The sequence below is a fragment of the Nematostella vectensis genome, chromosome 12 (assembly GCF_932526225.1).
Source record: "Nematostella vectensis chromosome 12, jaNemVect1.1, whole genome shotgun sequence".
Classification (NCBI taxonomy): Eukaryota; Metazoa; Cnidaria; class Anthozoa; order Actiniaria; family Edwardsiidae; genus Nematostella; species Nematostella vectensis.
Genome location: NC_064045.1, coordinates 10,060,148 through 10,073,253, shown reverse-complemented (window position 1 = coordinate 10,073,253; position 13,106 = coordinate 10,060,148). Strand labels below are relative to the sequence as shown.

At 43.8% G+C, this 13,106-nt stretch overlaps 1 protein-coding gene across 1 annotated transcript in view; it reads right to left on the bottom strand.

The window, feature by feature from the left end:
* The window catches only part of LOC5508474 (transient receptor potential cation channel subfamily A member 1), a 28,213-nt gene that overhangs the window by 9,023 nt on the left and 6,084 nt on the right, over window positions 1–13,106 (bottom strand). The window contains exons 7-20 of the mRNA XM_048719761.1: window positions 12,881–12,978; window positions 12,310–12,357; window positions 11,474–11,598; window positions 10,375–10,423; window positions 9,852–10,049; window positions 9,547–9,630; window positions 9,134–9,216; window positions 8,319–8,474; window positions 7,400–7,511; window positions 5,905–6,074; window positions 5,176–5,263; window positions 3,803–3,862; window positions 1,199–1,279; window positions 857–927 (exon numbers count right to left, since the gene is read on the bottom strand). Of these exons, the coding sequence (XP_048575718.1) occupies window positions 857–927; window positions 1,199–1,279; window positions 3,803–3,862; window positions 5,176–5,263; window positions 5,905–6,074; window positions 7,400–7,511; window positions 8,319–8,474; window positions 9,134–9,216; window positions 9,547–9,630; window positions 9,852–10,049; window positions 10,375–10,423; window positions 11,474–11,598; window positions 12,310–12,357; window positions 12,881–12,978 (1,423 nt within the window). The remainder of the gene's footprint in view (window positions 1–856; window positions 928–1,198; window positions 1,280–3,802; window positions 3,863–5,175; window positions 5,264–5,904; window positions 6,075–7,399; window positions 7,512–8,318; window positions 8,475–9,133; window positions 9,217–9,546; window positions 9,631–9,851; window positions 10,050–10,374; window positions 10,424–11,473; window positions 11,599–12,309; window positions 12,358–12,880; window positions 12,979–13,106) is intronic.

Below are 13,106 nucleotides of genomic sequence, written 5' to 3'. Positions count from 1 at the left end.
GGAAATTGTCACTAAAATAACAATTTTATAGTGATTACAAGTAAAGAAAAACATTCAATTCCGACAACAAAGTCCAATTCAGAATCGCTTGCCCTTTCTAAACAAATATAGGATACTTTGAACTCACTAGGCTGGCAATTTACTGGCCCATTTGAATAAATTGGAAACTGTCGGGCATATAGTCCATTGAAGACCTGTCCGAAAGTTGTATAAATTAAAATTCAGTGTCACTTTGATAACGATTCCTAGTGTACATAGACGACGGAAAACATCCAATACCGACAACAAAGCTCAGTTCAGATATGCTTGCCCTTTCTCGGCAAATATAGATATTTTTTTACTCACTAGGTCGACAATTTATTGGGTTATTTGAATAAATTTGAAAACTGTCGGGCATTAAGTCCATCAAGGACCTTTCCCGACTGTCGTGCACATATCGCCACTGCATTCCAAAATGGCCGCCAAACAGGGAGATCCTGTTTTTTTTTCACAGAATAAAAAACAATAGACGATAATTATCGTGTATAACATAGCTTAAAGCCGCATTATCACCAGGTTACTTCCGGTCGAAAAACGGAAAACGCGAAAAATATTTCAAAATATTGAAAGCAGTGTGTTTATTGGAAGTTTCTTTGAGGATGTGATTGATAATTTAGAGCGGATGGCCTGTTTAATATCTCGGATTTTAATAGATTCTTTTGTATTTTAACGGTTGAGGTTTCCGTCGTACCTCCGGAAGTAAACTGGTGACAATGCGGCATTAAGCTGCAGTTCAATGATATTTTGTCCAGTTCTTGCATGGATTGATCTTGGAAGTGGAGGTTTTTTTCCATCAGGCAGTTTATCATGTTCTTACCATTTATATCGAATTAGCTCCAATGTCAGCGGGTGAAAGAGCAAATCTCTTCGTTCATTCTGTAGCATTGCCTGAAGAGACGAATCAAATAATCAGTGTTAAGTGTGTGTATAACGCAAATTAACACCCGAGGCATGATCAATGTTCCTCATTTGACATGGCGACTGATATTTGTCACACTAAATAGATAAGAATTGCTCTACAAAGTATAAATTTAATGAGTGTAGATTGGCATGTTAGCATTGAAGAAGAAAAAGGTTCCATGTACTTGGTATCGTCAGCGGTTCTTTCATGCTCCCAATACAAGTAAATAAATTACGTACGTGCTTAATCTGATTGTACCTTTGGCGCGAAAAATTTCTTTCCAATAAGAACCGTGTCTTTTTCAGGTGCAGGGTCAAGGTACTTGTAGTTGTAAGTGATCTGAACAAGAAAAAATAAAGTCTTTTTTCCAGAGGCGGAAACCGAAGTAAGAGAGAGAGAGGGGGGGGGATATGTCGGGAGACTGCAACACAAAAATTATGATAATCTTACACCCTTGCACTCTCCTGGGTGCAAGTTTACAAAAAGAAATTTGATTTTGTTAATCTGAAATCAAGAAAAAGAAAACACAAACTGCTGTTGACCACACCCAAGTTGCTATCCCTCAGGGTTATTTTTTTGCCAATGATCATGTTTTATTGGTGCCTCTCCATTTCTTTCCAAAAAGAGGAATGATATTAGACTTGGTCCCCTCCCAATAATTGTTGCACAGCCCCCTTACCATTTTGTTACTACTGCAATGAAAATAATTGCGAATGATGAAAAAACATTCTACTGTAAAAATCTGCACTATAATCATGATTGTCAAAAGTATTATCAGTTTTTTTTGTCTTTCAGGCCCCAACCTTTGCTACATATCTGAAAAATATGGCTGCTGACCCATCTATTGGGCAACATTTAAAACAGGCAGGGCCAGTTAGCAAGATCACAGGTACATACAGTCAGTTGTGATATAATAGAAAGTTTGATTGCATTTGATATATCTATTAGGTATATAACATAACATCTTCTTTTCCATACAAAACACGGCAGGAATCGTGAAAAAGACCAGGTACTCTATCTCTGCCAGCCTAGCTTTTGCGAAATCAATTGACTGTCAATTTTCTGTCCATAACAATATCTTATTGTTTATGTTACTTTTACAACAGAGCGGCCATTCCTGCCCTCCTCAATTCTGTCGAGAAGATGGCCTCTCGTCTGAGGGATCTGCCTAGCACATCTGACCAGTCCAATTCCCTGCTTCATGTGTCTAGGCAGATCCAATATTGGTTTTCAATTTTTGACTCACTCTTGAGTGAGTCAAATGATCAGTCATCTGGCAGTGCTGTTCCGCCGAGTGATGTCCCGTCCTCTGTTCAATCTATGTCGTCATCTGCCCCGTCTATGTCATCCTCTGTCCCGTCTATGTCATCCAATGTCCCGTCTATGTCGTTCAATGCGCCGTCTATGTCGTCCTCTGTCCCGTCCAAGTCGTTCAATGCCCCGTCTATGTCGTCCAATGTCCCATCTATGTCATCCAATGTCCTATCCATGTCCTTCGATGTCGCATCTATGCCGTCCAATGTCCCGTCTATGTCGTCCAATGTGCCGTCTATGTCGTCCAATGTCCGGTCTATGTCGTCCAATGTCCTGTCTATGTCGTCCAATGTCCTGTCTATGTCGTCCAATGTCCCGTCCATGTCGTTCAATGCCCCGTCTATGTCGTCCAATGTCCCGTCTATGTCGTTCAATGTCCCGTCAATGTCGTCTAATGTCCTGTCTATATCGTCCAATGCCCCGTTTATATCGTCCAATGCCCCGTCTATGTCTTTCGATGTCCCGTCTTTGCCGTCCAATGTCCCGTCTATGTCGTCCAATGTGCCGTCTATGTCGTCCAATGGCCGATCTATGTCGTCCAATGTCCCGTCTATGTCGTCTAATGTCCCGTATATGTCGTTCAATGTCCCGTCTATGTCGTCTAATGTCCTGTCTATGTCGTCCTGCACTGCAATTGCTCTTCATGACCAGTCACTGTTGTCAAATGTAGAGAGAGAGGGAGAGGGAGAGGGAGAGGGAGAGGGAGAGGGAGAGGGAGAGGGAGAGGGAGAGGGAGAGGGAGAGGGAGAGGGAGAGGGAGAGGGAGAGGGAGAGGGAGAGGGAGAGGGAGAGGGAGAGGGAGAGGGAGAGGGAGAGGGAGAGGGAGAGGGAGAGGGAGAGGGAGAGGGAGAGGGAGAGGGAGAGGGAGAGGGAGAGGGAGAGGGAGAGGGAGAGGGAGAGGGAGAGGGAGAGGGAGAGGGAGAGGGAGAGGGAGAGGGAGAGGGAGAGGGAGAGGGAGAGGGAGAGGGAGAGGGAGAGGGAGAGGGAGAGGGAGAGGGAGAGGGAGAGGGAGAGGGAGAGGGAGAGGGAGAGGGAGAGGGAGAGGGAGAGGGAGAGGGAGAGGGAGAGGGAGAGGGAGAGGGAGAGGGAGAGGGAGAGGGAGAGGGAGAGGGAGAGGGAGAGGGAGAGGGAGAGGGAGAGGGAGAGGGAGAGGGAGAGGGAGAGGGAGAGGGAGAGGGAGAGGGAGAGGGAGAGGGAGAGGGAGAGGGAGAGGGAGAGGGAGAGGGAGAGGGAGAGGGAGAGGGAGAGGGAGAGGGAGAGGGAGAGGGAGAAAGAGAGGGGTAGGGGTAGGGGTAGGGGTAGGGATAAGGATAGGGAGAGGGAGAGGGATGGATAGGAATAGGGGTAGGGAGAGGGATAAGGATAGGGAGAGGGAGAGGGAGAGGGATAAGGAAAATATGGGGTAAGTGTAAGGGGGGCTTGAACAATTGTGTTACTCCTGAAGGGGGGATCAACTAATTGTATCCCTTACTTTTATCAAAATCCTCACGCCCCCTCCTCGGGATAATAAATGAACTCTCCCTTCGGTTGAGGTTATTCCTATCTTACTTGGAGTTTCTCGTCACTGTCTTGGTGCTCTGACCTGGTTATGCACTTGTCCATTACAATCTGGTAAAGAATACATGGCAAAGGTAAACCATCTACTAAAGTAATTGAAAAAAAAGGAATAGGTATTCTTATAAGAGGAACGCAAATTGGGTGATTCAAGAAAAAAGTTACGCTCCTAAAGGAGAGAATTGGAAATTCCGGTCGTTGTGGAAGAACGCTATTTCCTGGAACAACTTATTGCTTAATTACTCTTGATTAATGAATTGATTATTGCCAAGAGACCATGATATATGAGAACGAATCCTTGTGGCCACTGATGTCGTCCTTGAAAGCTATTTTTAGATTGCGCGAGCTTGTCAGTCATAGTATCTATATATGGTTCGTCGCGCCATATTTGCTTATGGGCACCTCGCGAGCTATTACATTTTCACAACAAACTTTTTCCCCTCTGCACTTTTTACTTCGTTCGCTTCCTGTTTTTTATCCTTATAGCTGCTCCTCATACCTTATGATCATGCTACTCGTAGGGTGGTGTAGCGGTATCTGTTAAGTTATCTGATGTTAAGTCATCTAAATGTTATATAAATAATTGAACGGGAAGACTTCGGGGAGTTCATTCAAGATGCATCAGGCTGACTCCTTAAAAGTTCTTTATTTCTGCAATTTTATCAGATAGAATCCTAGGCATTATCAGAATCTATGTTATGTATTTTAATACAAGAAGGCTCTTTGATCTTCAATATTTTTAGATGAATGAACTTAAATTCTTCACGCAAATGTTCAAAAATTATGTCACTGAAGAAACCCTTGTCAGTGAATAAAGATTCACGTCATTATAAAGACTTGAAATCTTTTATTTGTGAAATACCTGTCTTAATAAACACAATATCGGTGTTAATATAATGGTATTAAGTTCTGGATGTATCTTTTTCATTAAAAGAGAATTGGAAGAGAATTGTGTGTTGTAAACACAGATTTCTGATTGATTGTTGTTTTATATTGCGAATCAGATAGGAAAACGTTTACTGGGGAAGTTGTTCCCCACGCCTAAAATCACGCACTCTATCCATTTTAATGTCTTTAATGTCCGAGAAACGGTTGATTGAATCCAGCGTACTCTCTGGAAAATCATTTTCACAGCGTTCGTAAAGAGGGGAGGTATTTTCGGTCAAAAAGATTTCCAAAACAGCCTTTGCTGTTAAGACTCATGATGCTAGGAAACGTGAGCGCTGACCAATCAGAGGCCTATCTAAAAATAACTGGTTGTTCTAATAATAGCTTTCACGGACGTCATCATTGGAACATACCTAATACAGGGAAATCGTTCTCTTTCATCATGGTCTCTTGTTATTGCTTAATTACTATCTCTTTACCTTGGCTACATCCGGGAATTTTTCGATTAAGCATTTCATAGGGGACCGGTTCACGTCACAAGCATTTATGTTACAAGCCTCTTCCCACCTTGAAGGATAACAAAACAAAAGAAGCAAAAATTGCAGTTGAGTGCGGTCACTTCCATATAAGGAAGTTTCTTATTTGTAATACCTGTACTGTCATTTTTAAATTTGCCACATCGAGGGAGCTTCGTAAATTCAAATTAAAAAATACAAGATGATTGTGTCCATCTTTGGCCAATTGAGAAATCATTGAAAGTTTTCTTGATAACAGACTTTTACACCGCTTTGCAGCCCCCCAACCCTTTGATGGCCAAGGTCAGTAAAAAAAACTGATAGGTCCGCGTTGCGCGCGCGGTTCCAGGTCACCAGATGCCATAGTTCTGTCACGCCTCCACTTTCACGAGCAGAGCAAAACTCATGCGTAAACATGAATAGATGGCCTGTGGTGACCTGGGACCGCGCGCGGAATGGGACTTTTCTTTATTCCCCTGACGTGTGCACAAACAGGAGCTGTAAGCAGTTTAAAAGACTCCCAAAACAACAGCGTTTTCTACATAGGTTCAAAAAAGCAGATCTGTGCGATTCAATTCCAAAATGAAGGAGGATATTTTTTTCTAAATCTCGCATGCCTTATATTGCCCAACTTGGTAAAATTTGATGTTTAGTGGCCACGGTGTTAAGCGCGCAATAGAAACTAAAACTCACCGTTCATGCTTGATGATGGCCATACATGCGCTTCTATGTCCTGCTTCTATAGCGGCCAACAAACAATTCTGCCCGCTGTTTGAAATGATTGACATGTCTGCTCCTCGGTCAAGGAGCATGGTGACTAGCTCGTGTCTTCCACATCCAGCTGCCATGATAAGTGCGGAGAACTGGGAACGAATTGAAATGAAAGGTTACGTGTGTTAGCAGCATTAGAAAAAAGACTAAAAACGAGTTGAAATGAGAGCACTCGACAATACGATCATAAAAAGAGCACGTAATCAAAGTATTCCAACAGGCGTTTCGTTAAAATTAGCTTGGCAGATATAAGCGAAATAATTAACATCAATGTTAGAAATTTTCCTGTTAATGGAATTTATTTGAAAGTTCAACAGTTTTACGTTACTGAGCGACGCGCGCTCCAGTGGCCACCTTGACAGTTTTGTGAAGTAAACCAATAAGGATGCGAGAAACGTGCTATCTGATACGACGCGCGCTATCGTGGCCACCTTGACAGCTTTGTGTAGTAAACCAATAAGGATGCGAGAAACGTGCTATCTGATACGACGCGCGCTATCGTGGCCACCTTGACAGCTTTGTGTAGTAAACCAATAAGGATGCGAGAAACGTGCTATCTGATACGAAGCGCGCTACCGTGGCCACCTTGACAGTTTTGTGAAGTAAGCCAATAAGGATGCGAGAAACGTACTATCTGATACGACGCGCACCACCGTGGCCACCTTGACAGTTTTGTGAAGAAAGCCAATAAGGATGCGAGAAACGTGCTGTCTGATACGAAGCGCGCTACCGTGGCCACCTTGACAGTTTTGTGAAGTAAGCCAATAGGGATGTGAGAAACGTGCTATCTGATACGAAGCGCGCTACCGTGGCCACCTTGACAGTTTTGTGAAGAAAGCCAATAAGGATGCGAGAAACGTGCTATCTGATACGGCGCGCGGTACCGTGGCCACCTTGACAGTTTTGTGAAATAAGCCAATAAGGATGCGAGAAACGTGCTATCTGATACGACGCGCGCCACCGTGGCCACCTTGACAGTTTTGTGTAGTAAACCAATAGGGATGCGAGAAACGTGCTATTTGATTACTTGGACTTTACTAGCCAATCAGCATGCGAAGAAATGCTTAAGTGCACATCAAAACACGACATAATACTTCTAGTTGAAGTTGGTGGCAATAAAAAAAATGTAAATCTCGCATGCCAATTGGCTAGCTTTTTTAAAACTTTGTCTTGGTGGCCATGTTAGAGCGTGTTGCTATAAAAACATTTATTGGATATGTTTCAACCTTTCTTTATCAAACTGCGACGAGAAACTTAATATGTTCTTTTCTTTTAGTTAATTTTTATTTAGGGCTCTGAGTAAAAAATTAAGATTTCTTCATTGAAACTCATTTGGTATTTAACGGAATTTTCGAATAAAGCACGGAGGTTTTACCGTCGCCTTTGTTTCATCTCAAAGCCACCTGATATCTCTTACCCTGTTCTTGTCCGTGGCGTTAATCTTGGCGCCTTGGTCAAGAAGCACTTTCGCTGTCCTGAGGCAACCGACCTTGGCGACGTATAGAAGAGGGGTGGTGCGATCATAGTCTCTTCAGAAATGAATAGTACATGAATAACAAAATGATGACAGAGAAAAGTTATTGATTCTAAAAATTACCCATCTCCGGGCACACCCCTGACTATCTCACAACGTCCCCCAGACTATCTCACAACGTCCCCCTGACTATCTCACAACGTCTCCCTGACTATCTCTAACGTCCCCCTGACTATCTCACAACCATACCCCTCTGATTATCTCCCAACGTCCCTCTGACTATCTCACAACATCCCCCCTGATTTTCTCGCAACCATCCCCCCCTGACTATCTCACAACATCCCCCCTGACTATCTTGCAAAATCCCCCCTGACTATCTCACAACGCCCCCCTGACTATCTCACAACACCCCCTGATTTTCTCGCAACCATCCCCCCTGACTTTCCTACAACCATCCCCCCTGATTATCTCACAACCACCCACCCTGATTATCTCACAACCAGCCCCCCTGATTATCTCACAACCATCCCCCCTGATTATCTCACAACCACCCACCCTCATTATCTCACAACCATCCCCCTGATTATCTCACAACCACCCCCCTGATTATCTCACAACCACCCCCCCTGATTATCTCACAACCACCCCCCTGATTATCTCACAACCACCCCCCCCCTGATTATCTCACAACCACCGCCTGATTACCTCGAAACACCCCTGATTATCTCACAAATCATTAAAAATGTTTATCCATTCTACACCCATGAAGCATTGCGGGCTACTTCTGGACACTCCTATGGATTGTGAGGGACATATTTGGGAGAACTTTCACTTTGACCACATTCTTTCGAGAGTTACTGACCTTGTATCGATCTCTGCGCCTTTGTCAAGCAGGTATTTAACAACGGCTACATGACCGCCCGCAGCAGCATATGTGAGAGAAAGTCTGGAATCCCTATCGTCGATAGTAGAAGATTGTTTGTCCAGAAGCGCGTTAACAACACACAAGTTACCATTCCTGAAATGACAGAAAAATCACAACCGTCTTGTCGGTGACCCAAATGGTTAATCATCAATCGGAAACTAATACAAACGGGAAAGTTAGGGAGGGGGTGGGGCGACTTTGCGCCTAAGGGAGAGGGGCATTATTCGAAGCAATATGAGATATATTAGCGCCTTAGAGAGGGAACTAATTCAAAGCATTAGAAGAGTATGTTTACGCCTTGGAGAAGGGGGTTTATTCAAAGAATCAGGGGGATATATTTGCGCCTTAGAGAGGGAACTAATTCAAAGCATTAGAAAAGTATGTTTGCGCCTTGGAGAAGGGGGTTTATTCAAAGAATCAGGGGGATATATTTGCGTCTTAGAGGGGGAACTAATTCAAAGCATTAGAAGAGTATGTTTGCGCCTTGGAGAAGGGGGTTTATTCAAAGAATCAGGGGGATATATTTGCGTCTTAGAGGGGGAACTAATTCAAAGCATTAGAAGAGTATGTTTGCTCCTTAAAGGGGGCGCTAATTCAAAGCATTAGGGGAATATGTTTGCACCTTATAGGGGGCGCTAATTCAAAGCATTAGAAGAGTATGTTTGCACCTTAGAGGGGGCGCTAATTCAAAGCATCAGGGGGGATATATATTTGCACCTTAGGGGGGAGCTAGTCCGAAGCAGGGAACTTACTCGGCAGCGTAATGCAGCGGAATTCTCTCCTCGTCATCTTTCTGGTCAACTTGAGAGCCTGCCTCTAGCAGCTGACGTATAATCTAGTGTAAAATCATAATAGTCTCACTATAATATGCATTTGCATTTTTGGAACGGCACATACATGAAAAAGGCGTTTTATTCTAATCACCATCACTATTCAGGGGCGTGGCTGCTGGACGGGGGGGGGGGGGGGGGGTGGGGTTGGCTCCCTCGGCCCTCCCCCTGGCTACACCCCTCCTAGTCTTCTCCGTAAGGTAAGAGGGGTTCAATTGTCTTTTTTGGGTTATCCTCATGGATTTCCTTAATGTATGTGTGTATGTGTATGTGGAGTAGTGTAGAAATGAGCCGACATACAACGAGGCGACTGCTACAATCATTATTGTATATACCCTTATATCTCCTTTGGCGGCAGCATAGTGCAATGGGCTTTTCCCGTCTCTTTCTTTTGTGTTGAGAAGACCCTTGCCGCCATTCTAGACACAAGGAAAACACATCAGTGAGATCAAAAGAAATATGGCATTAGGAAAGTGCTAGAGAGTGTATGCTGTCACACTGCGATAAAACAGAAACCCGGCTTCACACAAAACTGAGTAAAATGTGTGGCAAAACAGCCAAAGCCTACCAGTTTGTGCAGTGAAATTAGTTTATGACGCAACATAACATCAGTTCAACACCACAATTGCCGTTCTGCTACCTCTAGTAAAATAGAGACGGTTTTGGCATCTGCGCTGTACACGGCGATGTGTAACGCAGTCCTGTCGCTGGTGTCACGCAACTCTATGGGAGAACCCCTTTGAAGGATGTGAGTGACAGCCTGGTAATGGCAGCGCTTGACTGCGCAGAGAAGTGGAGACGGAGCACGTGACCCGGGGCTTGGGGAGATTTCCACGCCCTGGAACCAAGTTATTCGTAAATTAGTAAATGAAATGAGTTTAAGCATCATGTGAATAGGGGGGGGGGGGGGGGGGGGGTTCGCAAAGGAAGGGGGCGAGGGTGATTTTAAAAGACTTTAACTGCGCTAGCAAACGTGTGAACGTTCTTGTTCTACTCGAAAAATGTTTTATCGACATATGTGACAAGCAGCTTTTATTAGGTGATTTGCATTTGATAAAAAAAACTCTCTCATATGTAACAAATAATATGACAAATAAACAAATCGGTCATGAGGAATTCATGATTGTAATGTCATATTGACGAAGACAACGTATAATTCTTACGTTGTTTAAAAGGTAATCAATTATCTTTACATCGCCCGTCAGGGAGGCTCTAGAAGGAAAAAAAATATGACCGTTAGTCATACAATTCAAGTAATCGTAAAGTGTTTTGAGACACATTGAAAGAGCAACACAATTATTCTCTTTTGATTCGTTTTTCATTTTAAAAACGCTGAAACTGTTACATAAACAACTTGGATGAACAACTTCTAGACATTTTGGCCTTGATTTAAAAAGTAAAGTTGTAAGTCTACGCCTTACGATGCATCTAAAGGCCTGGCTAAATAGAGTCGGAGTTGTGCCATAATTGCGCCTTCAGATTTGATATAAGCGCTGGGGTCACTTAAAAATCCCCCCCTCCCTCCCCTGCCGCCCTTCCCGCCTTCTATGCCGAGCTATTGAACCTTAGTATGGGAATCAAACCGTGCGTTTTCCATAATATATATGCCTTATTGTACAGGGCCGTAGCAGGGGGTGGGCACTGGGGGCACGTGCCCCCTCCCCCAATATTTTCGAAAATTATAAGCAGATGACCAGTAGGGGCGTGGCTGTGTCCCCCAATATTTTCTTAATGTTTCTGTATTGCGCCCTTGCAATATTTCGAGGCCTGCTACGGCAGTGCTGGACCTATACGGTCTTCGCGTCTTCAGCGTTTAAAAATTAACAAATAAATGATATTGACTGATGCCCCCCCCCCCCCGAATGGTCCCCCAATTCAATGTGCTCGCAGTTTTCGGCTAATGCTCGCATGCGCGCGCAATTTTCTCCTCCGTGCTCGCACTGTGTTTTTCGATGTACTCGCTGCTCGATTTATCCAAAAGCTAAAATTGCTAGATCTCGCATAATTAACGGGGTGCTCGCAAGCTCGCAAGTGCTCGCCATAGACCATTCGGGGGCCTTACTGATATTACCATGTTTTGCTTACTTTACCTTTTTGCATTTTAATCAGCGCTATGAGTCACTTGCACTTACTTACCCCTCCCTTCCACCCGCATCCATATGTTTTTTTTTCAATATGAATGTATTTGGAGTAACGCCCGTGAGGCCGTGATGAAAAGGTGCCAAATAAAATAACTGAAATTGAACTGAATTGAAATTGTACCTTAGTATAGGTGTCATACGCTCCGCGTCTTCAGCGTTTAAATCAGCACCATGAGTCACTAGAAGATGGGTCATCTCGAAATCGCCTCTGGAGCACGCCACATGGAGGGGGGTGCATAAATCACTCTGGTTAAAAAAAAATTTGAATGGTTAAACGACTATAATATTATTCGTAAAAGAAATGCTTGGCTTCCGACAACTCAGATCTCCAATGCTCCAATGTTAGCGTGTCCTTAGAAACCAACTATGTGGGAACTGAAGGACTGGACTAAAGTTTCATAAGTAGATAAGCATCCCCTCACTCCCATTGAAAATTTCTGCGTCTGTCACTGTAAAATGTATATAATGTAAAGTGAAATGTCTATCGGACGTAAGAAAGAATCAGGTATGAAGACTGAGCACGAGATGAGTTTTTATGAAACAAATAAATACAAAATTAAAAGCTTGTATGACTCTCAGGCTTCATATGATGAGCTGTAAGTACGCCACCGCACGCCATCCCGTCCGCATTAGTTTATCACATAAAGCAGTGGATATCCACCCCCCTTCTTGAGCAAAAAAAAAATTGAAAAGTCACTTTGTTTAAAGAAACTACGGAGAATGTACTGTTCATGTGTCATCGCCTGCTTGACTTTGCTGACGCGACAAATTCAACTCAGCTTGAAGTCTTGTTAGATCTTTGTAGTGACCTACCAAGAACCACTGGATCAGTTATAAGCCGTCTATCCGGCCATTATCTACCCCCCATTTTGAAACACTGGATCCGATCCTGTGCAGTGCAGTGGTAAAACCTCTGGAACAGGAGATGAGCGCAGGAGTCACAAAGAATGTACTAACCTGCGCCTCCGATACATCGGCGCCATATTCTATACAGACCTTTGCAGCCTTTAAAAGAGAAACGTTTGTGATATATAAGTGCGACCCGCGTTACAGTGGCCACCAATACAATGATCTCGAAAAGATGTAGTAGAATGTATTGCATCTATGGTATTTTTAGAGACGAAAACGTTCACTAGTTCAGACCAGGACTCTAGTCGCGCTTAACATTTTTGATGACGGAAAAGAATGTCGAGCGCAAAGAGAGTACAGGTTTGACTATGGCAACCCACCTACAATAGACCCTCTCCTTGAAGTCAGCAAATGGAGCTGACTGCGCTAAGGCACATGGGGGTTTGTTTGCGTTATTAAGCTCTTCCAAATTTCTTTAAAAGATTTAGTCCACCCTGGACCACCGTTACCACACATTACCAGCCTTACCCCTCGCGTCTGAGGGATCCCTTTGGATGAGGCAAGGGGGACTAGGGATAGGGTGACCTCTCATCATCAGCATAGTAAATCCACCACAGGAACACACAGGAAACCCAAAAACACGCAAGGGAGTAGGCTTGCTCTTTTGTCCTATGCTTACCTCGACGTGTCCATGTTGGACCGCAATATGCAGACAGGAGTTCGTGTTTTGTCCATCCATGTTAAGGATATCACAGTACGAGGCGCCCATCTTACGTGCTGCAGTAGAAACACGTGCAGTCTTGTTATTAAAATCAGAAATGACTGCGCCCGTCACACCAGAGAACGACAAAGAAATAAAATCTTTAAATAAAACTAAACCCTTTCTGAAAAAAAAAAGAACTCTG